Source organism: Frieseomelitta varia, unplaced genomic scaffold, assembly GCF_011392965.1.
Source record: "Frieseomelitta varia isolate USP_RPSP 00005682 unplaced genomic scaffold, Fvar_1.2 scaffold_317, whole genome shotgun sequence".
NCBI classification, from domain to species: Eukaryota; Metazoa; Arthropoda; class Insecta; order Hymenoptera; family Apidae; genus Frieseomelitta; species Frieseomelitta varia.
The window spans coordinates 32,515-60,323 of record NW_025110054.1 but is presented as its reverse complement, the minus strand read 5'-3'; the positions used below and the strand labels follow the sequence as shown (position 1 = coordinate 60,323).

The 27,809-nt window shown below is 36.9% G+C and overlaps 2 protein-coding genes across 2 annotated transcripts in view; one reads left to right on the top strand and one right to left on the bottom strand.

The window, feature by feature from the left end:
* LOC122529985 overlaps positions 1-18,889 on the bottom strand; it is a 78,299-nt gene extending 59,410 nt beyond the window's left edge. Inside the window, exons 1-3 of the mRNA XM_043656567.1 lie at positions 18,880-18,889; positions 17,119-17,432; positions 16,346-16,525 (exon numbers count right to left, since the gene is read on the bottom strand). Of these exons, the coding sequence (XP_043512502.1) occupies positions 16,346-16,525; positions 17,119-17,432; positions 18,880-18,889 (504 nt within the window). The remainder of the gene's footprint in view (positions 1-16,345; positions 16,526-17,118; positions 17,433-18,879) is intronic.
* Positions 18,890-25,630: 6,741 nt separating this feature from the next.
* On the top strand, positions 25,631-26,962 carry LOC122529965 (nuclear RNA export factor 1-like). Its single transcript, XM_043656533.1, has 2 exons — positions 25,631-25,679; positions 26,202-26,962. Exons 1-2 carry the CDS (start codon positions 25,631-25,633, stop codon positions 26,876-26,878), a joined length of 726 nt encoding a protein of 241 aa, XP_043512468.1. The 3' UTR covers positions 26,879-26,962.
* Positions 26,963-27,809: the final 847 nt, after the last annotated feature.

The following is a 27,809-nucleotide window of genomic DNA, read 5'->3' as shown; positions in this document are numbered from 1 at the left end:
CGACCGATGAAATCGATATTTTAATTCCTTTCTAATTACAGCAATTGGATAAATAAATTTTGCATTTTACACAATGGTTATTCTTTTCTCGCGCGAAAACCATACTTCCTGATGCAGAAATTACTTCACGACATTACAATAGCGTCGTACCTTTACAATAGCGTTTAACCCTTTAAGAACGTAAAATTTGAAAGTTTAGTATTGAACGAGGAACATGTAACAAATTTGAAACGCGAACTTCATCTTCGAACCTTTGTACTTTTGATTTCATTTATTCAATGTAATCTTGTTTGAGTCTCTAATAAGTAAAGAAATTATTTTGTTATTGAAATTATTATAATGCTCTAAACAAAACTCGAAAGGATAACGTTATTCTTTTTTGTTAATTTTTGTGCATTATGGACACGAATTTTTAATTCCTTAATAAATATATATTTCACTGTGTGATTGATTGAGAAACATTTGATTTTAATTGTAACTTTAATTTCAAGCCTTTCGTACATTTTTTTTATTACAATTTTTGACTTGACGAAAACTTCTATAAACTATCCTTCCATTGAATATAAAATACTAATGAAACTAAGAATGGATTTTTTTTTTTTTTGATATTTATCGTTTATATTACGCGAAAATGAACGAAAGAGCCTCGATAGAAGTTATTCAATTTTCTTCTTTTCATCAGTGAAATATTACACGCCCGATATATTACGTTCGTTTCAACATATAATTCAGCCCATTCCTCACAGAAGCACACACGCGTTAAAAGATACCCATTCTTCTCTATTATCTCTCGACAATAGTTTTCAATTCGCTGTCTCAATTCTAACAAAGTACAATCAAGTTCTTCGCACACTGGTTCCTTTTAACACTGGATCCATCGAATTTCTTTTCACAAGCTTCCGTCGAGATTCGTTAAATATTTCTAAAAATTCGTAGAATTTTATAATAATTCTTAAATAAAACACGTTTGCTTCTCGAGAAACTCGAACAAACACAAACGAAACTTCCATCCATCGCATATTTCAAGTCGGCGCAGCAAACAAATTATAAAACAGTGACACATTAAATAAAAATCTCAACTGTTATTTAAAAAAGTATTAAATTACTCGTGTAGGAATTCTGGACCGAGATTCCCAATTTGTAGAAGTAACAGCACCTAAATAGAAGCTTTTAACTTACGTTGTTTGAAACAAATGTTTATCAAAAAAAATCCGCGCGAACGAACTTCTCGAACGCTCATACTTGTTTACAACGCTCATACATTTTTCTCTCGATCAGCGTTCCGATGAGCGTCCAGATCGCGTAAAGTTTCGCTGGTTCGAGACACACCGCCCCGTAGAAAGCTGAGGGATAATTGGGGATTTTGCGAAATGTTGCGCGCGTGTGGCGGTTCGTTCCCCGTGACCCAGTTGCAGAAACGCGTGTGTTCACAACGTTCTGAATATTAATATCCTAAGAGCTGACGGCGTAAATAGCGGGCGTCGTGGTTTGGGAATCAGCCGCGATACGTTCAGGGACCCGAGAGGCTGGATTCGAGCCTCCGTTATCATTTATGCCAATTAAGTTCGCCCCGATGTAATGCGACGATATTAGCCTAACAAAGTGGGCCGTACTTGCTCCGCGCGTTTGTTTTCTCCCGTGCCGTTTAATGCCGCGGACGGAATATTAAAGTGGCGCTCACGGAGCGGGGGGGAAAGAAGAACATCGGAAAACGCAGTTATCGCGCATTAGTATTTAGGGGATTGCCCTCCACGGCTGTGTTCTCTCGCTGTTCTCTATTTATTATCCATGCAATCTCTCGTTTGTTACGCTGTTATCCGGTTCGTCGAGAGTAAATAATAATCGGCCGACGTGTTTGAACAGAAGTTTGCGTTGCTTCGTGAAATAACCGGCCCGGTCTAATCTAATAAGATTATGTAGTTGATCTGGTTATGTAGTATCGTTTGGCCGCAGAAAACTATATCGAGTAAGTTTACATGGTTCGAAGATTTCAATTCGAAGAGAATAAGGGGTCTTGTTATTTCTGCTTTACAAATATATGTTTTCCAATGGCTTGTTGAACGCACAGCCAGCGAACTAGTCTGCCGGTTTCAATAATTGTGTAATGCGAGAGTCGTTCTATAAATTTTCACAAAATTACGGGATTCGTTTAATTAATTTTCTGTTATTCTGGCGGTTGGTAGCTTTCTGCATGATCTTGATTGGCCAATTTGAAATTATATATCATGTTTATTACAAATTCTGTATTTTATGTTCTTCGTGACAGAGATCAACAATAAAATTGAACAATTCGAAAGTTCCTAAATTCTCGCAGCGCGCAATATTATTAAATGATAATATAAATAATATTCAAATTTAATATTCAATATTATCAGTCGGAGTTAAATCTCTTGCTTTGATGAAAAATTCAAAGCGCGAGATTGCACGTAATATGAAAAAGTGCATGAAATATTTAAAGCGTAGTGTTTTCCGTAGTATTTAGTTCGTGAAACAATTCTCCATCTATACTTTTTTAAATTAAAAAAAATATAAGTTTGCATAGAAAATTCTCTGCCTATTTATGATATAAATATGAGAAGCTGTTACGCCAAATTTAACTTAACTTAATTTAACGCAGTTTTTCGTAGCCAATATAAATATTTGAAAGCTTGAAATTACAAAAGTAATTCTTTTTTTTTTTTTTTTTTGCCTAGCGGAAATGAGAATAAAAATGAAACTTTTAATGATGGAATTTAGTTTGAATTTACGATTTTACGTTCTGTACTCAGCAATCTACCCTTAGTTTTGTGCATGTAATCTTTAAGAGAAATTTCAGTTGAAATTAAACCTTGGTACTTCATTAAATATTGTCTTAGCGCTGTGCTTGAGGCAAAACATTGCATGTTATATACAACTTGTATTTAGTAATTTACTTTCTTCCATCCTGTAATTTGAACGTAGAATTATAATTGAAATGAAGTTTCCGAGCAAGTGCAGACTTGTTCATTTGGCATTGCGTTTAAAGCAAAAATACTCTTTTCTGTTTCGTGTATATGATTCGAAAGTAACCTTATATCAAGCCATAGCTTTACTATTATTTTTATTTATAAAATAGATAAAATTATATACATTATTTACATAATTATTTATAAAATAAGTTACCTAAATTATCTGTATAAAATATATAAAATTTTCGCTAGAAATATATCATAGAACACGTGTCATTAGCTCCAAAAATTACAGGCAATCTCTAAACTTAACCTATCAGATACAAACCAATCATAACTACCAAAATCTGTTCCATATAAAAATAGAAAATTTTAGCTACTATTATTTGAACATATAAAATGTACTAAATTTATATAAAATTTTCGATAGGAACATTCGCAGAACACGTGTTATTAATTCCAAAAATCATCATCACGTATAAACCATTACAATCATAACTGTAAACAGCTAAAAATCTATCTCTCGTATGTAATTTGAAAGTTACCTCGCATCGATAAAATGTACTAAATTTATACTAAAATATACGAAAATATGAAATAAAATACACTAGAATATAAAATAAAAAAAATACCAAAATACAAAACAAAATATACTAAAATATATAAAATTTGCGACAGAGGACACGGGTGGTTAATTCCGAAAATTACAGCCAGCTTCTGGACTTAATAACACCTGAATAGCATAAGTAGCCTAAAATCCAGCCTGAACACACTGTTTACTTACCCAGTTTACCTTGATTTACAATCCGTATCCGCGAGTAGACGACGCGACGGTCGAGACATGAAGAATTAAGGGATGAAAATTAAGAGAACCGGCCGGGTAACGTATTGACGGTGGTGATTGTAGCCGATCATAATTGTTCCCCGGAGGAACTGGCTTGTATCTCGCGGGGCTCGTTAACGCTCGTAAGCCGTGAGTTAGTATCGGCCAGGCCGGAGATAAAGGGGGAGGGGGGAGAGAGTTAGTTGGCAAAGCGGCGCCGCGCCGACCGGATTATCCCAAGTTGGTTGAAAGCAATAGGGCTTGGTTAACCGTGACACGGACGCGTACAGCGGCATATTTCGATGTTCGCGCGTACTTTACGTAATTACCAACTATTCATAGCCGGTCGATTATCCCGGCTGTGTTCTCGATTACGTCCTACTGCTACGGAGCAATTTGCCTCGAGGCGGCAAACGGGGGGAGACTCGCGCGACGAGAGAGATCAGACCTGCGAATTAATTCGAATCTCTCTCTCTCTCTCTCTCTCTCTTACACCTCTTCTCCCCCTTGTATCCATGAATACCTGTTAATTACGAATCACCGAGAGAAACTTTCCGCTTACCTGTGCTTTCACGACCAAAGAACACGTTCTAAGTACTCGAGAATTTTACTCGTCGCGCCGAACGATGTTCTTGTATCCTCCCCTGTTCGAAACATTCGCAACTACCATGGCTCGGGTTGTTAACAGGATATTCTCCGTCGACTAATTTGAATTAAAGAAGAGTTGCGCGCGAAATTTATATATGTATGTATACATACATATATGCGGATTATTCGGATTAAATCCGGGGACAGTTGGAGATCCCTGTGACCAATTCAACCACGATATTCACCGCGTCGACGCGATATCATGTTCCACGATAAGCGACATTGTTCCCAAGACGTATGCGAGAGGCTAGATCTCGTCCCTCCCCTAGAATCTTCACCCCGATTCGTTTATCGAGGCTGTTTATACGACGCGTATCGTAGCCGCGAAGTTTGTCCAACGAAAGATAAGCGTATCGATGCTTCTCATCTTTCCGACTATCAATCCACATCCGTCCACCGACGCTCTTCAAACCACCGGAGCCACCCCCTCGTATCTTGGCCTCCTTCCAACTTTTCACTCGCCATTTTTCTCGCACGATCTGTCTCTGAACGGGTGTCGCCCCGGTCAAGAAGGAACCCCCCTGTCGGTGTTTGCTTTTGATCGAGCAACTTCCGGTCGATTCGAGCAAAGCGATGCGCACAACCAGAAAATAAAATAAAAAAAGAAAAAAAAAAAGAAAAGGGAATAGCCTCGGAAAATATTTTTCCCTCGACCGCGCGTGATACCGGACGAGATCTTTTGTTCCCGGCGAAGTGTTCTCGCTCCAAACCCCTGATCCTCTCTGGAGATTCCAGCGAGGAGAAAGAAAACGCGCGCATTCTCACAGCGCGTGGCTGTGTACCGGCTGTTTCACGCAACTTGGACAAAATGCAGGTTTCGGACGGAACAAAATTTCATACCCACCCAGCACCTACTACATGAATGCAGAAAATACCGAAGCATAAGAAGTAAATATGGATTACCAAAACACCGCTCTAACAGAAACAACAAAAAAACGTTATCAACTACCTAAAGGAGAGCCAACTACTAGACCAGTTATAAAGAGTCAGTTTTGACACGTCGCTAAAGACCTCGTAGTCGATGCCCCCATTTAAAAAAAAAAAAAGAAAATTTCATACCGGGATAAATCACGGTGGTTTTCGAGTGTGATGTTACGTGCATACACCGGGTGTACGTTTCGTATTTTATCGACAAAATTTTACAAGTTTAATTTACGAGCGAGAACAAGCAGAAGATGTACAAGATTATGGCACAACAAAGAGCCAAGCTTTCATTTACACATTTGACAAAGGAGTCAATGAAATTTGTAAAAAAAATACAGAGTCTATAAAATTTCCACGAAAAATTACGAATCGATCATTTTCACCCTTTTCGTACGCGCTCTGAGTTGGGTCCCATTTAATTTTACCTCGTAAAATTTTCTCCAATGAAAACGCACATGCAGTCTATGAAATTTTCCACGGAAAATTACGAATTAATCACATCGATCGCTCTGCGCGCGTACAGTTGGACTGGATTCTGTTAAATTTTTGTGCTCCATCTCCTAAAAAAAGACCTCGTAAAATTCCACAGTCTATAAAATCTCCACGAGAAATAACGAATTTTTCAATCATCCCGACCACTCTACGCGCGTTTCATACCCCGATGCCATTTAATTTCGCCCCGTGAAAATTTTTTCCAATCTACCGTTGTCCAAGTCTCATGAAACATTCTGTACGCGCGAGCCTAAGAGGGGACAGGAAGCACGGGAGGTATTCGGAGCACGCAGCGCCGAAGTAAACAGGCGGCGATCTCGCCGTCGAAGAGAGAGAGAATCTCGACTTCGGCCCTTTTCCGAGGGGCGTGAAAGGGCTCGTTATTATTTCGCCTTTTCGCAGCGACGTACGTACGTATGTACGTAAATAAGCGCGATATATTAGATTACGACGGCGGGAGAGAGTGAAAAATATCGTCAACGTCCGCGGGAGAATCTTATTTGCCACGACAATTTTCGAAGAATTTCATCGTAGCAAGAGACGACCAGGAAGAAGTCTCGAGGAGTTACGCATGACTATGTATTCTTCGTGTAATCGCGTAACGAGTAACGAAGATTTCGACGTTCGTCGAAATCCTTACGTCGAGTAAACTCCGAACGGCGTCGACGGAATTCGAATTTCCTCCGGAGAGAGGAAATCGAACGTGTCCGGGGAATTGTCCTCTATCTCGTAATCGAATGCGTTCTATCTACGCGGAGGGAAAAAGAAGGGGCAAAAGAGAGAGACAGGCGAGCGAAGGGCATGGAAGAAACTGGAATGTTCCTCGACGAAGCTCGTTCAAAGGGGATCTAAGCACGATCAGAAGGTCGTTCGTCATTTCGGGGAACTAACTCGGAAGTTCGACTCCGGGATTCCTGAGTCTATCTGCGAGGAATTAAGATTTCTCTCGGCTGTCGAATGACATTTCGTCGATATTTCGAGAAGGTGAAATGACAAATCGCGGTAGAAATGTTTTGGTCGAAGAAAATGAGATGATTGATACAGGATGGGTTAAAAATCATTTCCTAATAAAGTGAATTCGTAATTTTTTTTGTCGTAAATTTTTTTCAGTTTTAAAGTACATGGAAAATAAAATCATACTTGAACTTAAATTTAATTTAAAATTAATAAAATTAGTGTTCTTTTATATTTTGATATTTTATTAAAAAAAAAAAAAAAAATAAGTGGGAAGAAACTTTTGGCCGTTAATGATCAATGATTTATTAGGTTAAGTTAGGTTTACATCAGTCAATACAGCAGGTCATTTTCTATAAAAAAAAAAGCATTTGTTTGTCTATGTATATCCAAAAGCTATTAATCTAGAAGATACTTATTTGAATTTTACAAAATGCATCGCACGAAAGACCAGAAAGGACAAAAGTAGTGTTCTCATTGTTCTCGTCTTTTATGCACAGATTTTATAAAAAAAAAAAAATTTAACCATGCATTTTTTGCAGAGAACGATCTGCTGTGTGCCTCGATTTATAAAAAGAAAAATTACACAATTATACTTGAAATCTTTTACGCGCGTCTATCTAAAGACAAACTGACGACAAGTATATCAAGTTACTGTTCTCTCCAAACAACAAAAAAAAAAAAAGAAAAAAAAAAAAGAATGCATTCGAGACGAATAGTTTCGGAGACAATCGCGTTTATAGATTAAAATAGAAGAAAAAAAAAAAAAAAGAACACCCAGTACATGATTCTCGCAACGGCAGTCAATGACGATCGACCGCCAGCGGGAACACGAGCAATTCATCTTTCTATCGGGCGCAGCGATAGAAAGGGTCGAATCCCCCTCTCCCGGGCAGACCGATCGACGAGAAAACGTGGAACGTCGAAAAAATTCGCGAGGAAGAAAAGGTCGGGTTCGGCGGCCGATGTAAGGAGAGAGATGAAATCTCAATTCCCGGCGGAGGGCGTTGCTGATGGGTGGAAGAGGGAAGCAGAGCGGGCGCGCAAGAAGCCGAAAGAGGACCACGGGAACCTCCTTTCCGTTCGCCGCCACTATTTCAAACTCTGGCGGAAACGTAAGAATTTATAACTGGTGACACGTTATGGGCTTCTCCTCGCCTTCCTCCCCTCGCGAAACCCGGCCGAAGATTTATTTCCCGCGGCCGCTTTTTCATACACTGCCGACGCTTTCCAACCGGTCGGAAAAGCCAGTGCCACCGTCGCCGCGACTTTCTTTTTCGTCGGCAGGTGGAGAAGAGGCGGGCGTGGAAACTGCATTTCGCCGCTCTAGACAAACGCGAAACACCCTCGCGAAAATATTTCTATCGCGGTTTTTCTTTTCTTTTCTTTTTTTTCCGTCTGTGTGTGCGTGTGTGTGTGTGTGTGTTCGTTGAAAAAAGTTCTTAGCACGATCGGCACGGTCCCGAAGATTCGGTGTATATATTATATTATACATGAACTCGCGGAGAAGAATCTTTCATGAATATTTCACGAAGCATTTTTCAATTTTGTGTCGATTGAAATAAATCGTGGACGAAAAGCACAAACGTGTAATTATGGCTGCTGTAGTGAAAGTGTATGGGAACTTTTCGTGAATATAGACAGTTTGAAATCTTATTAACATCGTGGCGAGATGTGTGACCAGATGATTTCAAATATATTGTATTTAATACAAGTATATATTGTTGTATTGTATATATAAATTATATTTGTATTGTATATATAAATTATATTATAATAATAATATATATAATGATATTATATTATATATATATTTAATAAATCAATATATATGGAACGAAAAGTTTTTGTTTGGTTTCAAATATATTGTATTTAATACAAGTATATATTGTTGTATTATATATATAAATTATATTTAATAATATTATAATAATATATATATATATAATGATATTATATTATATATATATTTATTTACTTAATAAATCAAGATATATGGAACGAAAAGTTTTTGTTTGATTTCAATTATATTGTATTTAATACAAGTATATATTGTTGTATTGTATATATAAATTATATTTGATAATATTATAATAATAATATATATAATGATATTATATTATATATATACTTAATAAATCAAGATATATGGAACGAAAAGTTTTTGTTTGGTTTCAAATATATTGTATTTAATACAAGTATATATTGTTGTATTATATATATAAATTATATTTAATAATATTATAATAATATATATATATATAATGATATTATATTATATATATATTTATTTACTTAATAAATCAAGATATATGGAACGAAAAGTTTTTGTTTGATTTCAATTATATTGTATTTAATACAAGTATATATTGTTGTATTGTATATATAAATTATATTTGATAATATTATAATAATAATATATATAATGATATTATATTATATATATACTTAATAAATCAAGATATATGGAACGAAAAGTTTTTGTTTGGTTTCAAATATATTGTATTTAATACAAGTATATATTGTTGTATTATATATATAAATTATATTTAATAATATTATAATAATAATATATATAATGTAATATATTATAATATAACATATATAATTTTATTTAATACAGGCATATATTTCACGATCAAGAAAGTATTTAAAAGTCTTGATATTCGTTCAACGAAATCATCTTTTAACACTTGTTATACGCTTGAAACGGCTGTATCTTGCAGTTTAAAGTTCTACCAACGTGACGATGAAATTAATAAAATTTGGAGAAGCGTTCGAAGATTCGTTTGCGAGTCTGTGCACGAAAGATTCGACGAAAGAAATGAAACTGAAAGGAAGGATCAAACGAAAGGGACGTGAAATACAAAGGGACGCTCGTAATTAATAAACGACAATGAATATTCCGACGAGCACGCAATCGTTCTCAAGCGCGTCAAAGCGTTTCACCCTTGAAACACCGGAGACTCGACGCAATTTTCGCAAGAGGGCGCACTTTTACGACACTTTCGTCCTCGCGCACTTGTCAAAGTCCGAAAGAGTTTCGCGGTTTTATTAATCCCGCCGTGTACCCGGGTATCGTAATTTGACTTATTATATCTGTCGTCTCTCGAGGAATCGTTTCAACCTAAACGACTCGCCGCTGAAGGGGTTCGCGTTTGTCGTCACTTGCGAAAAACTCGCGCGGCGAACAATTTTCGACGAGAACTCCGAGTACTTTGTCGACGCATTTAAAACAGAGAAACTTCGGAGTCGCGTCGTTAGTTGTATTAAAAAATTTCAAAGGGTCGCGGAACGCGCGTTAGTTTGGAGAATATCAAAGCGGTGTCTGACCATACGCTGTCCTCTACTACTACTACTTAACTACGCAGCCGCAGCCACCGTGTTACTCGCATTTCAAAGTAGCAACGTTCCATTCTTTTCAAAATTATCTCAATAGAATAGAAAACTTAAATCTTACGTTCTCCCCTATATGCTCCCTTAGGTTTTCATCTTTTCGAAAAAATAATCAAAAATCACCTTTCAAAACGTTCAACACAAACTGTGTAAAAATCCGACAAACTATGTAACATTTCAATGATATTCACATTCAGTAACATTCAGTCGCGTCGATATAATTTTTTTCTCCACCTCCCGTTGCGAAAGTTTGCGTGGCGAAACGAACTCGCGAAATACGAGCAGGACAATCGTACGTAACGTAGCTGCAACGAAGGAAAAATTTGTGGAATCCGCAGAATGTTGATCCATTTCGTTGCATGCTACGGTTCGTAAAGAGGGAAACATATGTGTTCCGCGGAGTTGAGGCTCCGAAGCCGTGGAAATCGGAATAGCAAGCCGGCGTGTATCCGCAGGAGCTTTTTATCGTTCAGTTGCAGCTGCACCGCTCGCAACGCCGGAACAAACTGTTAAAAGTTTCGCTTCGTTCCGAAACCGGCAACCAGCAAGCCCCCGACTGGTAAACACTATTCTATTCTCTGCCGAGTCGTTATTTTGCTTTTCCACCGTATCGATTAATCCGATCCCAGTCGCCCGCGATTCGACGAACGAAAATGAAACGGCCGTTTCCGTTTCCGTTTCCATTAACTGCGTTTAATTATTACCTCGTGAATTTCTTACTATGTTTGGCGGATGTTTGGTTAAAATTTGGACCTTCTTGCTAAGTATTTTTATCCATTGGCTGGCATCGCTTTGAATCACTTGGTTCTCAAATTTTTTAAAAAAATTTGTAAAACTATCGAAAATTAATAACTACGAAGTTAAATTTCAACAATTTGTTACTGCAGCCATTTATGATTATTCAACGATATATTATTTATTCGAGGATCGTAACTATAAAATTATTTATTTATTTGTTTATACATTTTTCGTGGGCAAAGAAAAATACCCATTAGTACGAAAAGTGATACAATTATAAAAATTTTTTAAATGTTACGAGGTATGAGACTGAGCGAAAAATTACGAGGAGGATACTAAGTAAGCGTTTGAAAGATGGAAATGAATGGTTAAAAACATCGATCAAACAATGTGCGTTATTAGCGTTAATAAATATACGATTATACGGGTTACAGAAGTCATAATATGTTCGATGGTGTTCAATGTGAAACAATTCAGAATGACGTAGTGATCTGGAAGGAACATTCTAAGTTCAAATATATTGACAAAGACCAAATCAGCTATTTCCCTGCGATGTTCAAGTGTGGTCGAATTTAATTTAATTAGAACGTAATTGTACTCGTAATTATGAGAATATCTAAGAACAGGATCACAGTCAGAAATAAAAATTGTATTTCCATAAAGGAAAGTTTCTAACAGACGATGTATACAGCTCCTAAACGATCGAAATTTAATTATCACAGTCAGTCGACGAATGAGGGAATTATGGTAAAATTTACTCCTTACTCATCGTGCTAGCCTGTCGACATTATCGAGCCGAAAATGAAAAACTTGGAAAGCCAAGCCTTCTAATATCAACGAATGCCTGAGATTCGGCCGGAGTTTTAAATCCGATCGGATCCGGGATAATCCCGATTCGCGGGAAATTTCTACAGAAGCGAAAAAATTTCGCGTGATCCGCTCGATCGAAAAATATACCCATGCCACGAAGTGTGTGAATTTTACTTGTCAATCGAACGCCTCGAAACGGCCGATTTGTCACCGATCCCACCGATGTCTTTGACTCCGCAGATGGATCGATGTCAAACCCTGAAAATTAACAAGGTTTTGTCGAACTACTCGTGTATCGTAACTATAATGAGCACGAAGAGCACTTCATGCCCTCGATCGAACCAATTACCAGAACACCTGAAATACTTCACTTGAAATAATAATAACCTCATTAGGAATTATGATCATCAACCGGTTTGGCTCGCTGAATCTCATTACGGATGCTAAGGTGTATCTCTTTCAGTATTTGATCGGCATTCAGCATTTGCCAACCACTTTTATCATTAATTTCATCTTCTAATTAACGAGAATATTATACAGTATTTTATATTTGTATTTTTCTTTTTCGCTCTTGCTGAAGATTGACAAGAGCCAGGTATTTCATTATTTCTTTTCACGATCTTCTTATCGATTCGTTTGCTCAGAGTATCAAAGTATAATTCCTTCTATTTCTATTCTACTTATTTTATGGAGGGGAGGATGATTATCGAATTCCATTTACAAATATTAAAATTCGACTTTCCTCGCGGTATTTAATCAGCACTCATCCGGTATCGATTAGCACTTCTACTACTAATTTCACCTTCTCTCCATTTCGATCTATTTGACTTCACGAACTTCATTTGCAAATATCAAGGTCTAATTCATTCGAGCATTTAATCAACACTCACCGCCTACCGACTACTTATGCAACTAATTTCACCTTGCATAAATCCCCTTATTACTGGAATATGAAAATTTTCGAATATTTAATTAACACGAACCTCTTTTGGCCGACAATATCAATTGTCAGTTTCACCGTCTCTCCAATTCGTTTCCAATTAGCTTCGTTTGCATGTATCAAGATCTAATTCATTCATTTCTGTTATTAAATTTACCTATATGTTACTGAAAAGAAATAAGAAAATCTAATCTTCCCGAGTATTCCATTAAAAACCGATCCTTTTTATTGACAGTAGACAATTTCTCTTGCATCCGTTCAGTTTGAATTCAGTTTCATGAACTTCATTTCGTTTGCAAATATCAAGATTTGATTCATTCATTTTTATTATTAACTTTATCTACATAGGTATTCTTGAAACGAAACACAAAAGTCTAACCTCTTTCAACATTTCAATATCATTGTTTTCGATCGATATGCGACGATTTTTATTGCTAATTTCAATCGGCTATCCTTTTAATTCGGCCTAATTACCTCCGTAAATTTCGTTACCAAGATTATTTACATTATTAATTTTATTCGTGTATGTATTTTTAAAACGAAATACGAAAGTCTAATCTCTTCGAACATTTCAACCCTAATGTTTTCGATCGATATTCGACGATTTTTATTGCTAATTTCACTATCCCTTCAATTCGGCCTAATTACCTCCGTAAATTTCGTTTCCAAGATTATTTACATTATTAATTTTATTCGTGTATGTATGTTTAAAACGAAATACGAAAGTCTAATCTCTTCAAACATTTCAACCCTAATGTTTTCGATTGATATTCGACGATTTTTATTGTTAATTTCACTATCCCTTCAATTCGGTTTAATTACCTCCGTAAATTTCGTTTCCAAGATTATTTCCATTATTAATTTTATCCGTGTATGTATTTTTGAAACGAAATACGAAAGTCTAATCTCTTCGAACATTTCAACCCTAATGTTTTCGATCGATATTCGACGATTTTTATTGCTAATTTCACTATCCCTTCAATTCGGCCTAATTACCTCCGTAAATTTCGTTTCCAAGATTATTTCCATTATTAATTTTATCCGTGTATGTATTTTTGAAAGGAAATACGAAAGTCTAATCTCTTCAAACATTTCAATCCTAATGTTTTCGATCGATATTCGACGATTTTTATTGCTAATTTCACTATCCCTTCAATTCGGCCTAATTACCTCCGTAAATTTCGTTTCCAAGATTATTTACATTATTAATTTTATTCGTGTATGTATTTTTGAAACGAAATACGAAAGTCTAATCTCTTCAAACATTTCAACCCTAATGTTTTCGATTGATATTCGACGATTTTTATTGTTAATTTCACTATCCCTTCAATTCGGTTTAATTACCTCCGTAAATTTCGTTTCCAAGATTATTTCCATTATTAATTTTATCCGTGTATGTATTTTTGAAACGAAATACGAAAGTCTAATCTCTTCGAACATTTCAACCCTAATGTTTTCGATCGATATTCGACGATTTCTATTGCTAATTTCCCTATCCTTTCAATTCGGTCTAATTACTTCCGTAAATTTCGTTTCCAAGTTTATTTTCATTATTAATTTTACCGATGTATTCTTGAAACGGACTACGAAAATCAAATTCGAACGTTTCGACGCCAATCTTCTGGACCGATAGCCGACGATTTCTATTGCCGATTTCAACTTCTTCCCAATCGTGTCTGACCGGAACGAAGTTTGGTCATTTTTTCCCCCCTGAGGACGCTCTGGTGTCGTGGCTTATCCATTGACCGTATCACCATTTCCGGCTCTGTCCGAGCGACAGGTCGGCAGTCTCCCTCGACGTTGGTTTGTCACGCTTGTCCGATTATCGACGGATTAACCAGCGGCTCGCACGGTGGTCGGTGGCGATGCAAGCGATGCGGTCGGCCACCTACACTCGACGTGCCCCGTCACAGCGTGAAACAAGACCGGGGAAGAGGGTGGTCTGTCGATCATCGGTAATTATAAAATCGTGATAATCAACCGAACGATCGCTACTTCAATTACACGTTTGGCCGTTTAGCCGCGGCCGCCGACCCGCGCGGTTCTTTCCGGAACTTGGTTGGGAATCGGTTGGAAAACCGCTGGAAAGGGAGGACGAGAGAATTCGCTGGAAAATTTCATTTGGCAATCGAAACGCTGATTAAATCACGCGATCGACTTTTCATCGGGTCATCCCGCCGGGCTATTTTCTGCCTTCTAGCCGCCGTAGGAGAAAGCCTCAAGACCGTGTTAGACGGACGGATCGGCAGCCGTTTTTCTACCGGCCACGGCCAGAAATCGTGTTACGCCCGCGCCGATGTCTGCCTTATGAACGGCAGTATCGATATCGATAACAGGATAATCGAATTCCTCCGCTCTGTCGAGCTCTCTGCTCGCGTCCTTAAACGAAATCCTCCTCCGACCGTCGTCGTCGGTTTAAACGCTCTGCCGAGGAGAGAGAGAGAGATGCTGCCCGAATTGATTAGCCGGCGTAGCGAAATTGATCAACGATGCGCGGGGCCTCGAAGGAAGGTAATCCGCAGTTTGTTCACTGTGAAACGCGGGAACGCTAACGCGATAATCCGAAGAAGTATCGATCGTTCGCTCGCCCAGCGCGAACAACGAGTTAAAGTATCATCGAGCCAATATATAGGGTGTCCATAAAGTCTGTTTACGATTTCAAAAATTTATTACAAAGGCACGTGAAAGGACAGATAAGTGGAAATTATTACGAAACGAGACGTATATATTTAAGTTTTTTTTCTGTTTCATTTAATACACCTCTATGGTTTCATTTAATACACCGCCATATTATAAATTTCTTTCTTCAGCTTCAATATTCACTTTAATATTCGCGAGTAACAAAATTTCTGGGTTGCACGTGTATTAACGCTTTTGGAAATTCTCTCAAAGTATTTAACATTTCCAATTTTGAAACAAGCTAGAACAAATCAAAACTTGTGTGAGCAGAGGTGTACATGAACACGTATCACGCCGTGTTACTAGTTATAGCTATACACGCGAACACGTACGGCCGTGTATCAAAAGTTACTAGTTATTGAAGTTTGGGTTGGGTTCATTCACTTCATTATGTATGTACACATGATCACAAAGACCTGTCATACCAGAGTCTTTTTATATATTATACAGACTAAAGAATGATTCATTAATTAAATGATTAATTAGATATTTAAATATTTAAATTAATTAAATATTATAAAGAATAATCTTTTAGCGTATGCCTGTTAATTTAGATTAATCTAAACGAGTGTCATCATTTTAGTGTGATACTGAACGAAGCCATAATGACCGGAAACACGATAAGGGGAAAACATGTTTCTGGAATAGCTGACATTTCTCCCACCCTGATACCAAAAATCCCACTGTTTTTACCCATTTGCGTTGGCAACTGATTGCGGACCACAACGAGTGACCGGAGTCGTACACAGCAATTTGTCGCTTTCTTTTTGAATTTGTCGGCACGACATCGCCGGACAGAAGTTATTGAGAAGTAATAAATTTATTATTATATTCGTTTTGCCGTATTTTGTTTTACTCAAATATACTTAAAACTGAGAAAATATTGCAAAATTTTGGAGCAAAAGATTCTCGACGTGCGCGTAATTCAGTCCAGCGTAAGAGGTTAAAGCGGACTGAAATCACTATCAAATCGAGGACAATCGCACTGGCTGAAAGAGAGGCTCGCGGAGTTACCTTGGTGAACGTTAGGGTGGCGATCGGTGGCAGACGAGGTAGATTCGGATAATAAAAGCTTCCCGCTGGGTGTGCCGGGTATCGTGACGTGATCCTATAGGCGATTCCTTGGGGCTGCGTCGGCCAGTTGGCAGCCGTGAATGTGAACCCGTTATCGGTCCCACCGTCCAGCGGATCCAGCTGAGGAGAAAAGAGAGACGAATATAGACGGTGTAGAGGGATCTTTCAATAGGCCTCCGTTGGATTTTTAATGAGATGGCACGGGTATAGCCGAAGCTATCTCGATCGAAAATGGAACGCGACCTATATATTTCTCTTTTGCCGATCGCCTGCCGGATCCTTTTTTCTCATCTCCTCTAGTGAATCCTTTGCCAACCGAACTTTTGCCTACCCTTTTGCCGCTTTAATGAACGAAATAACATACGGCTAATACCGTCTGTATCCGAATGGTGAAAGAAGTTTTCTTTTTTTCCACCCATCCACCCCCTTTTTCTTTCTTCTTCTATAAAAGCTAGGTCAGCTTTTGTCGAACTGGACCAGCGCGAGGATGAATAACGAGATTTTCCACCGGGACGTCGATCTAATTTTCCATATGTACGCGCGCGGCCTAATTCGTTATTAAAGCGCGCTTTCCGATTGAAATTGGTTAGCTGACCGTTGCTGCGGAGAAAGCCAATCGAGCACGCGTATATTTCTGGGGGCGCACGCGAGGAAATGTGTGTGTGCGTGTGTGTGTGTATCGAAATCAATGATCTCTCGTCGACGATAATTACCTCGACGGTCACCGTGTCGACCCAGTTCCCCTCGACGCACAGCTGGAAGGAATCGACCCCCACGAACCAGTCGGGACTTGGATTGATGCGCGCCATGATGCTTATCAGAGTGTGATTCCCATCGAGGAACGCTCTCGCGATACTGGTCCCCTCTCCTTGCGGCACCGGTGGCCCGGTGAACGAGTGTAAGCTGTTCGGCGAGTCACCGTCTGCGTCCATTCCGTCCGTTCTTCCGGTCTCCACGTACAGCCTCACCCCGCTCGACAGCCTCTCCCCTAATCTGTACAGCGTGTAGGTGGAGTCGTGCGTCCGACCTGCGACAGAGAGTGCCAAAGAGTTTTTAACGTTTGATGCTCGTTAGCTCGTCGTACCAAGTCTCTGCAATGCCAGAGAGTTCAAACATAATCGCCCGCTTCCGCGTTATCGCGCACTTGCACCAGCCGGTTGCAGCCGATCGTACAGTTATAAAAGGCTTCTTTGATCAACGTCAGAGTTAATTAACGAACATAAACACGGGATACGCGTGTCGTTGATTCGTGTAAAGGACGGTTGGTAATTAAACGCCTGTCGTTCTTAATGCGAAAACATCGATGGCTATTTTTCTTTTTTTTCTTTTTTCTTTTCTTTGGAAGGGGTTTTTTTTTATGTGGGGGAGGGATTTTTTTTATGAAACACAGTAGCCGGCGCGTGGACGGTTATGGAGATCGTTAACAGCCATCCCGACTGCCGAGATGGTCAAATATATACGCGAGACAGCGAATTTATGGCCAATGGACGCGATCCTCGACACGGTCGTGCTCGTCTCCGACGTATTTAGAAATTCTGTTGTTGGCTTTGCAACTGATGGCTGCGCGAAAAACAGATAAAAGTGAAATATTAAAGAATGTTGGAGAATAACATATAAAAGCGAGATATTGAAATATGTTTTAACCTTTTTTTTTAACCAGTTCTTGCAACAGCGGTAATTAGATTATAATAATAATTTTTGAAATTTGAAATCTAGAATTCTGAAAGTTTAATATTAAACGAGGAGGGACGAAGAATTAAGAATGAATTCACCTTTGAACGTACACTTTTTGACATATTTATTCGTTTATTCAGATGTTATAATACGTAATCGGAACCTCTGATAAGTAAACCAGTATAAACCAGTATTATTGATTATGAAATTATACTCTCGTACGCTTTTATTATAATTATACGCCCCTGCGCTGGCAAACTGATTTACGGACCGTAATTCGTTGCTTTCTTTTTCAACTCGGGGCTGGAATAATATCACTGGATAAAAATTATTTAGAAGTAATAAATTCATTGTTTATTTTGCTGGGTTATATTTAAATATATTTAAAAACTGAGAAAACATTGCAATTTTAGAACAAAAAATTCTCAACGTGCGTGACACTTCATTCCAGCGCAAAAGGTTAAAGAGTCAATAGATTTATCAATCACAAAGTTCAAGAAATTAGACTAGTTGCAACGTGAGCAAATAATATGCCAGTTTATAATTATTATAATTATTATAATATGTAATTCACTTTCGTTATTTATATTTATTCTGTATTTATATTTCGATAAAATAATTTTTGTGCTCAACGTATGTATAATTCGAATCTAAATTTTCACGATGTAAAATAATATTTAAGCAGAAATTAAATTTCACTCACTTTCAAAGAAAGAAACGATACGAAATAGTGATTAATAAATATAAAGTACAATATTCGAATCATAATACGCACGCTGCTAATTCAAAAGTATATGTACTTTTCCTCATTCTTCATACATACTTGAAAAATATGAAATTTGTATATTCTAGTTTGCTCGGTAACATAATTTTATTTATAAATTAATTACATCAAATATGTCACTCGTAATAATTTCACTTTTTCTTCTTATTTGTTCATCGTGTATTTATGTAATCCTGCCCGCGAGCTGCTTTATGTTTATTTTATTAAAATTCTATGTAATTTTTTACGAATCCCACAACTTCTTCAAACACTTGAAAACTACGAAAGCCTTCAAGTTTAACCGTAGACATAAAATTGACACTTAATTTTATGCCCCGAATAAATATTTACTCATTATACTACATTACACTATATTATATGATACTATTATTACAGGGGATTCGAACAATTAATTTTCGTTCAATTAAATACTATCAGAATATAAGTGCTATATAAGTACTATAAGAATATATAACACAAAAAGAATTTCCCCTTCCCCAAACTTCGTTTAAAATTAAGAATATAAATTACGTGTCACAGATTCCATAATGTGATGTGCTTCTGTGCAGCATACACGTGTTATTTGCATATTGTAGAAATCGGGGAAACTCGTGGTTGTGTCTCTCCGTTACAAAAATAACGAGAGCTGTGTGTGTTTGTGGAAAGTTTCGCCGCGCTTTTATATTTCCGTTCGAAAAAAACGAGAAAAATAACGAGACGGGAGAAAGCTGGAAAGGGGATCCTTTTTTTCACGTGGTGCCTCTCGTCGCCGCGAGTTCCCTCTCATTGATCGACGCCGATAAAAATTCCCCGGCGCGAGTCCGTGCTCGACACGTGGCACGAAATAAGATAAGAACATATCGTAAAGCATAATAAAATATAAAAGCCGTGCTCGGCACGCCGGGCACGTAGCTTCTTTGCGGAACTCGTGCGCGAAAACAGGAAGGCGTTTCTCATCTCGGGTCGAGCCGAGAGGCGTTCGCTATAAGTTCTCGTTTCACCGAGGATTCGACAACACACAGGTAGAAATAGGATTCCTAGAATACGCAGGATGACTCCTTTATCAAAAGGTGTTCAGCATATTTTTTCTGGAGAGAATTTGGCCGCGGCGTTGAATATTTTCGCCAATTGTTCGCAGCCACGGACTATTTTCGTTCTGTTGTTTTATTCCAGTTCTCTCGCAATTATTTTTAGTCGAGTCGTATTTGTCGATTGGGAAATTTTCGGAAAGGGGTGGGGGAAAAAAAAAAGGTTGTAATGAAGATAGTTTGTAGCGAAAATATTTTTAAAATTTCCTTCTTGGGTGAAGTGAAAATAACATTGAAATATTTAATAGAAATATATATATTCTAATAGAAATATTTGTTAGAACTTCGACAATGTGAGATTATAGTTCACCAAATATTTACTAGTGTTGAATATTTATTTATTATTTTTGTCTTTTATTTTCTCATGTACTTGCAATTCTGAGTTTTCTTATAAAAAATAATGTATATTAATGTAACGCGTTATATTTAGCGTGTGATAAAAATGTAACAATTGAATGTGCAAATTCAAATTTTTGTGAATATAATTAAAAAGATGAGAGCTATAGAAAAAAATTGCTTTACCTACGTATAATCTACTCTGTTTTGAATTTTTTTATACGTTTTCGCTTGTCAATTTTCCATAAATGGAAAAGTTGTAATGAGGATAGTTTGTAGCGAAAATATTTTTAAAATAACCTTCTTGGGTGAAGTGAAAATAACATTGAAATATTTAATAGAAATATATATATATATATTTAATAGAATATAATAGAAATATTTATTAGAATTTCGACAATATGAGATTATAGTTCACCAAATATTTACTAGTGTTGAATATTTATTTATTATTTTTGTCTTTTATCTTCTTACGTACTTGCAATTCTGAGTTTTCTTGTATATTTAGCGTGTGATAAAAATGTAACAAATGACTGTGCAAATTCAAATTTTTGTGAATCTAATTAAAAAGATGAAAGCTATATAAAAAAGCTGCTTTACCTACGTATAATCTACTCTGCTTTGAATTTTTCATTGACTTTGATTTTTCGCTTGTCAATATTCCACAAATGCGTAACTATACCTCAAATATTTATACATAGAAGTTTCTCTTCGGCTGCTGATTTTTCTTCTGAACCAACAGGGTTCAGCTCCCTTGAAACAATAAAGCTTCAACGCTATTTCCGAGGCTTTACGTTTCGAAGATCCCCAAAAGCACTTGCACGTGCACGCGGCTAGAGAGCGTCGGTTGACCAATATTCCGAGACGCCATTCTGAACAAATGTTCTGCGTAACGTGGTGGAAATAAAGCGTTGAAGAACGTCGTTTATCTGCAAGTGGGAAGCCGTTTGCACGTTCGCTGATACGTCGCTGGTGATAGATTAAACTTTCGAGAGACTTCTCTCGCCGCTCTCGCGAGAATTATCAGCGCGAATCGTTCAAACTTTAACGATCACCGCGGGGAGGATATTTTTTAAAGGTGGAGACAGTAAGGCGAGTTCTCGTTGATCCCGTGTGTACACGTAGCGAACTTGAAATCCTACGTCCTCCACCCTCTCCTCCTTTATGGTTATACTAGCGACAGTAAGGGTTGAACTTGGAACGTCTCTCAACTGCCAGTTGAACGTCGAAGGATTAACGTCATCGTTCTGTTCAACTTCGTCTTATTTCCAAGTGCCGGAGGTTTAATTGAGACGGAGTTGGAGAACGAACAACGTCGAAACACCGCGTTGTTTCGTCAATGGTATCATTAAAACTCGTACCCGCGGGAGGCAGCGCCCTTAATGGAATATAATTTTTCAGCCCGAAGAACTTTCGATTACAAGCGTTCGTAATTCAATCCCTCCGACTGGCAAACTTCGCGGCGTCGACGATTCCCAGTCGCAAAGAGGATTAACGAAATCTTGATGTAAGGGGCTGAGGAACAGAAATTTCAGAGAATTACTAGGTAACTCCTGGAGGTGAAATCTCTCGTTCGTGGAAGGCGTTACCGCTTCGTTGGAATATGCTCGTCAGAATCATTCGTGTTATAATAAATATGACATTGTTAACTTTTACGAACGCAGTGTGTGTCGGATCGGTTAACAAGATCTTTAAATTGACAATTGACCGAGCATCGATGTTAATGATTTTCGAATGTTATTGGTATAGATACGTGTAACACGTGGATGAACTCTGCATTAAATGATGTTGGAGATGATATTTGAATATTGTTAACAAATGTACAATGAATGTGACAATTTGGATGGTCTTGGTAGTAAATAATGTTAGAAATGTATCATTGTTAATAAATATCTAAGAAGTATATCAATATTAAATGTTGTTAGATGTTAGAGATGGCTTGAATATTGTTAAATTAAATAATCTCAGTATTAAATGATATTAAAGATGATATTTGAATATTATTGATACATATATAATAATAATATGACAATTAAATGATCTCAGTATTAAATGTTGTTAGAGATTGAACATTAGTTGAACATTGTTAACAAACTTCCAATAAGTATGACAATTGGATAAATCTCAATCTTAAATGATGTTTGAGATGATTTTTAAATATCGTTATAGTCTCAGTATCAACTGTTATCAGAGAAGATTTTTGAAACGTGTAATAAATATGACAATTAAGTTGATCACAATATCAACTGATACGTCACAGATGATCTTAGACAGGAAAATTATTTGCACTAAATACGTCCTCTTAAATGTTAAAGAAAAAAAAAAAAAAATATTATTCATGAATATTCGGTCACTGATCGATTTGTAGCAACCGTATTTGAACTTAATAAATGAGAGTTTAGTATAGGTATATCCAAGTGGAGGTCTAATGCGGAAGTACACACGTGAGGGTCTAGGGTCGGGAATACTTTTACTTTTATTACTTTTCACTGGAACTCAATAAGCAGCTCAAGTAGCAGATACTCCAGGTATTAGACCCCATTTTCGGCACTAGACCCCCTTGTGGATTATTACTTAACGTGTGCAAACTATCAATGCATATAATAAATACATATAACATATAAATATATCATAAATGTATATAAAAAAAGATTAAAATATATATAATATAATGTACTAATAATAAATTATATATAATACATAAAGTTCTACGAACACACACACACACACACACAGTAATAGTAATAAATAGTATTTAAATCTACAGCAAAATTCACGTCCGAGTTTAATCGAAATACGCGAAATATACGCGAAATTACCGAAAGTAGAAAGGTAAAGAATGAAAAAAGACATGGCTATTCACCGAATCAGCGGGGGTCGCGAGTTTAAAATTCATCGCGACGGTTATGGTAATCACAAAGAATAATTAATCTCGTCGTTAAAACACATCTTGTCGAAAATAAATCAAACGAATACGTTCGGACGATCCCGATTACGTACGCGTGTCGCGATCAAACGCGTTTAAAGCACTGCCACCGCCATTCGTAACACCCACAGATAATGTTTCCCAAGCGTTTTCATCCAGGGGGGTGGGGCAAGTGAATATCGCGCTCCAGTTTGAGAAACGCTGCCGCGTACCTATTAAACCTCGTAGACGCACGTATAATCGACGACATAAACGTTATTCAAATGGCCCGGTGTGTGTACACCGTCGAGCATTGCGATTCAGGATCACAGGCAGCCATTAAAATTCATGAGGGCCGAGCGTGTAATTTCGTTTTTACGTGCTCGCACGCATTAATACGCTCGCGGCACCGGAATCGAATTGATTCTTGGTTTCCAGCGATTTTTTTGTTTTTTTTCTCAATCTCTCCCCGGAAGAGGGAGACGAGCCTCCCGTGATTTTTCCCGCCTCGGAGTTGGCGTTTTCAATTTGCCAAGCTATCCGACAAAACGGCACTCTGGCCTGGCGGTTTCTCCGTTTGGCTTGGCGGGAATTTGCGCCTCAAAGGGCGCTCCGTGCAACTTCCACCCTCTGTCGTTGCATGCCCTTAATCCTACAGAGTTCCAGAGCGACTTAATTAGTTGCAAAATTGGCGGAAACCGCGGATAGAAGTGGCGCACGGTACGTCGTAAATCCTCGTGGAAACTTCTCTGTCTCGGTCGGTCCTCGGTCGATCAAGTTGAAGTCGCTTAACTTTTTTTTTGAAATTTAGGAAACCGCTATCCGAGGACGTATGGTTCGTTGGAAATTGTGTTCGTTGGTAAAAAAAAGAGTAAAATAAACAACCGTGCCAGGCTCTCAACGAGAAACAATGAGTCTCGCGATGGAAACGGAGCAAAGGGAAACGAGGATTAGTCAGGAGGATCCTTCAGCCTCGATCGGGGGTGGTTGATGCGAATACTTGCTTGAATATTCATCGATTCCCCGTCGTTTATTTCCGCGATAACGTATGCGCGACGGATAAATCGATCGTGCCAGACCGTGCCACTGCGATTTAAGCGTCCGCCAGAAAGGCGAATCGGCCGAGTATATGCAATTTTTATCTTTTTTCGGTCGTCTCTCTCTCTCTCTCTCTCTCTCTCTCTCTCTCTCTCTCTCTCTCTCTTTTCAACTGCCAGAGATGTTGGCCAGTGACGTATCCCGTTTCCGCGTGTATCGTTGAATTTTATAACGTTACTAGGAAAAAAAAGAGGGCGGGGAAAAAAAAAAGGAAAAAAGAAAAAAAGCAGATACCCCGTTTATTCCACGCTTCATAAACTTCAGATTATTTCCCATTTCGCCTCTTCCCGTGCCTATTCATTGTTTGCGGTCCCGATGAAAACGCTCACGCGGTTTGTTTTTGTCCCGTTTTTGCTTTTCATGTCCGGAGAGTTCTTTTTGTTGAAGGGTGGGGGGGGGGGGGGATAAAACCAATGAAAATTAAAAAAAAAGAAAAAAAGTATAATTTGTCCTGGGAAGCCGAGCAATTTGCGTCAATGCATCGCTCGAATTGTCCTGTTCATTAGATTAATTAATAACGTTCTTTGACCACTTTTTCCTCCCCTCGCCGTCCTTCGATTATTCCACCGTTTCGCTCTTCGTCTCACCTTCGGAGCAAGTATAATTTTCGCGTAAACGAACACGGCACTCCTTCTTTTTCAATGTTTCGCGTAACAAATAACTTCCATTTTTAATTTGAGCATCAAAGCGAGCAATCGTATTAACCAGCCATCCATCTCGAAAGCTCGTGCTCGTTTCCTGTCCGTTGAATCCTGCGTGTCGTCGCCAGTTTTTCGTTTCATTATAATACGAACATACGTCGAGAGTCGCACGCAGATTTTCACTTATCAAGAGAAATTATTTATTCGTTATTTGTCATTAGTCATTCATTTTTAGTTAATATATATTTTATTACATTGACAATATTTTTATATAAATAATTAATATATAATTATATATAATTTTTATATAAATAATTATATAATTATTTATATATAATTTTTATATATATAAATAATCATATTTGTCATTAGTCATTCATTTTTAGTTAATATATATTTTATTACATTGGCAATATTTTTATATAAATAATTAATATATAATTATATATAATTTTTATATAAATAATTATATAATTATTTATATATAATTTTTATATATATAAATAATTATATATAATATATATTAATTATAATTATATATATAATTATATAATTATTTATATACAATTTTTATGTAAATTATTGAAATTAAATATGGAGTTATTATTTAAACCCGTAAGTTAAAAATTCATAGTACCTACAAAATATTCTACGTTTGCGCCCTCTTTCGGAAGATCGAAGTAAAACAAATCGTCTTTGTCACTTTCTTCAAAGATCGCCATGTCATACATGCCATTTGTCACTTTCACTTCGACCGTCGTCAGTGAAGGTTGTGTACGTGACTGACCGTGAATTTTTCACTAAAGTTTTCTTAAAAGAGTGGCTCAAGTGCGAATAAAAATAAATTCATAAATAAAATTCAAAAAATAAATATATTCATCTTTGATTTCATTTTTTTCTTTTTTCTTTTTTTGGTGCTAAATCATCCTAGTGTGCAAATTAAAAAGAAAAGAAATGTCGCAAGTGTCAAATAAAACGTTGCGCGGCCGCGATAAAAGAAATAGAAATTTCGATAAATGTTTTACCTACCATTATGATCGTTTACCGAAAATCAATAATAATTCATATAACAGCATCAGGCCGTTATCGGTCGAAGGACTACCGAAGAGGCCTTGGTCACGAACACGAAAATACACGCGTGAATATCCAGAAATAGCAATAAATTTAAATAATAACAAGGACTCACAACCGGAAAGTGATAATAAAGTGAATAAAGTTAGACTCGAAGATGAACTTCCTGACTCTAGTTATTACAAAATTATTATACCAGACGGGCATAAATATAAAAAAGATTATATAATAAATAAACTTCTCAATTGCGTTGAAACTTTGGTTCCGATAAAATACAGGGCGAATGAAAATGAGGCCAGTTTTTTTGTGGATGATAAAAAAGTTGCAGTTGCGTTACTACACCGTGAAATCACAGTTACCCGAGGAGAAAAATTGACAGTCACAGTTATAAAGCCACGATTTCCCCGGTCTATAATTGACGACGAATTTGAAAAAAGAATAAAACAAGTCGTAATGAAACGATATATACCAGCGACAAAATCAATGGATTTGTCAAGGTTTCACAGAGATTTTGACCTTATTTCTGACTACTTTTGTACACTGTACTGTCCTCTAATTGTAGACGTCGTGTTCAGCGTTCTATCGGAATATATGCCAGATTTAGAGGCACTAAATTTGAGTGGAAATATATTGGATATCGATTTTACGCTAAGCATGGTGAAACTGATATTTGTGAATTTAAAGATACTGCACATTGGAGATAATTCGATAAGAGACATGGAAGAAATAAACGGTCTCCAAGATTTAGAGCTGGAGGAGCTCATACTGAGAGGGAATCCGATATGCAAAAAGTATCAATTCACAAATGACTATATTAAAGACGTGCAGAAACGGTGTCCTAAACTCCTGCGACTGGATGGTATGGATATTCAAAATTCAAGTCGTTGTGCGATGTAGTGGACGAAGGAAATAACATGACAACCTCCGAAAGGATGTTTGCTGCAAATGTACAAATTTACGAGACAATTTTTACAAAAATATTTCCTGATATTCGATAGTGAGGATCGTGAACGACTGTTAAACGCGAACTAGAGAACTATTACAGGACAATTTTTATCTGAAAATGTAAAGCAATAAATGACGATGACACGCAGTCAGGAAACAAGCATGAATTTGCAAGCAGTGGAGTCTTAAGTATTTGGTACAACTGTATCATGGACAATGTGCTTTCAGCGTTTCAGAAGCTTCGAAGACAGATAGAAGTATTAGTAAATAAGAATACCTTGTTTAGTAAATAAGAATACTGTAGATATAGATGTAAGATGTACAAATATTTTTATTTATTTCTCGTTTCTATTCATGTATTTTTACTATGTATACTATGTATCTTATAAATGTATTATATATGTATCATGTATGTATGTATGTATGAATGTATATATGTATTATATATATATCTTATAATATAATATTTATGTACCTTACAATATAATATTTTATACTATATTATAAGCAGAGACCAAAGTTTTGTTAGATGTTAAATATATATTTATTGCGATGTATGTAAATAAAGACGAAGGTTTTGCTGGATATTAATGTATTTTCGCATTAAGAAAGAATATTATCTCAATGGGCAGTCATCATTGTGATTGTGAGTTGCAAATTTACGTGGAATGTTTTTTTTCCTCTTTTTACTTTATTTCACAACTATGCTAAAATTATTGTTGTCATTCAGTACATTTGCAACAAACAAAAAAAAAAAAGAAGATTGATGTAAAATACTGAAAGGAAACAACAATTTTTTTGCTAATGAAATTTGCAATGTTCTTGTACAAGTGTAATAAAAATTCCAAGATTGAAAAATATGTATTGGTGATTTTGACTTTAT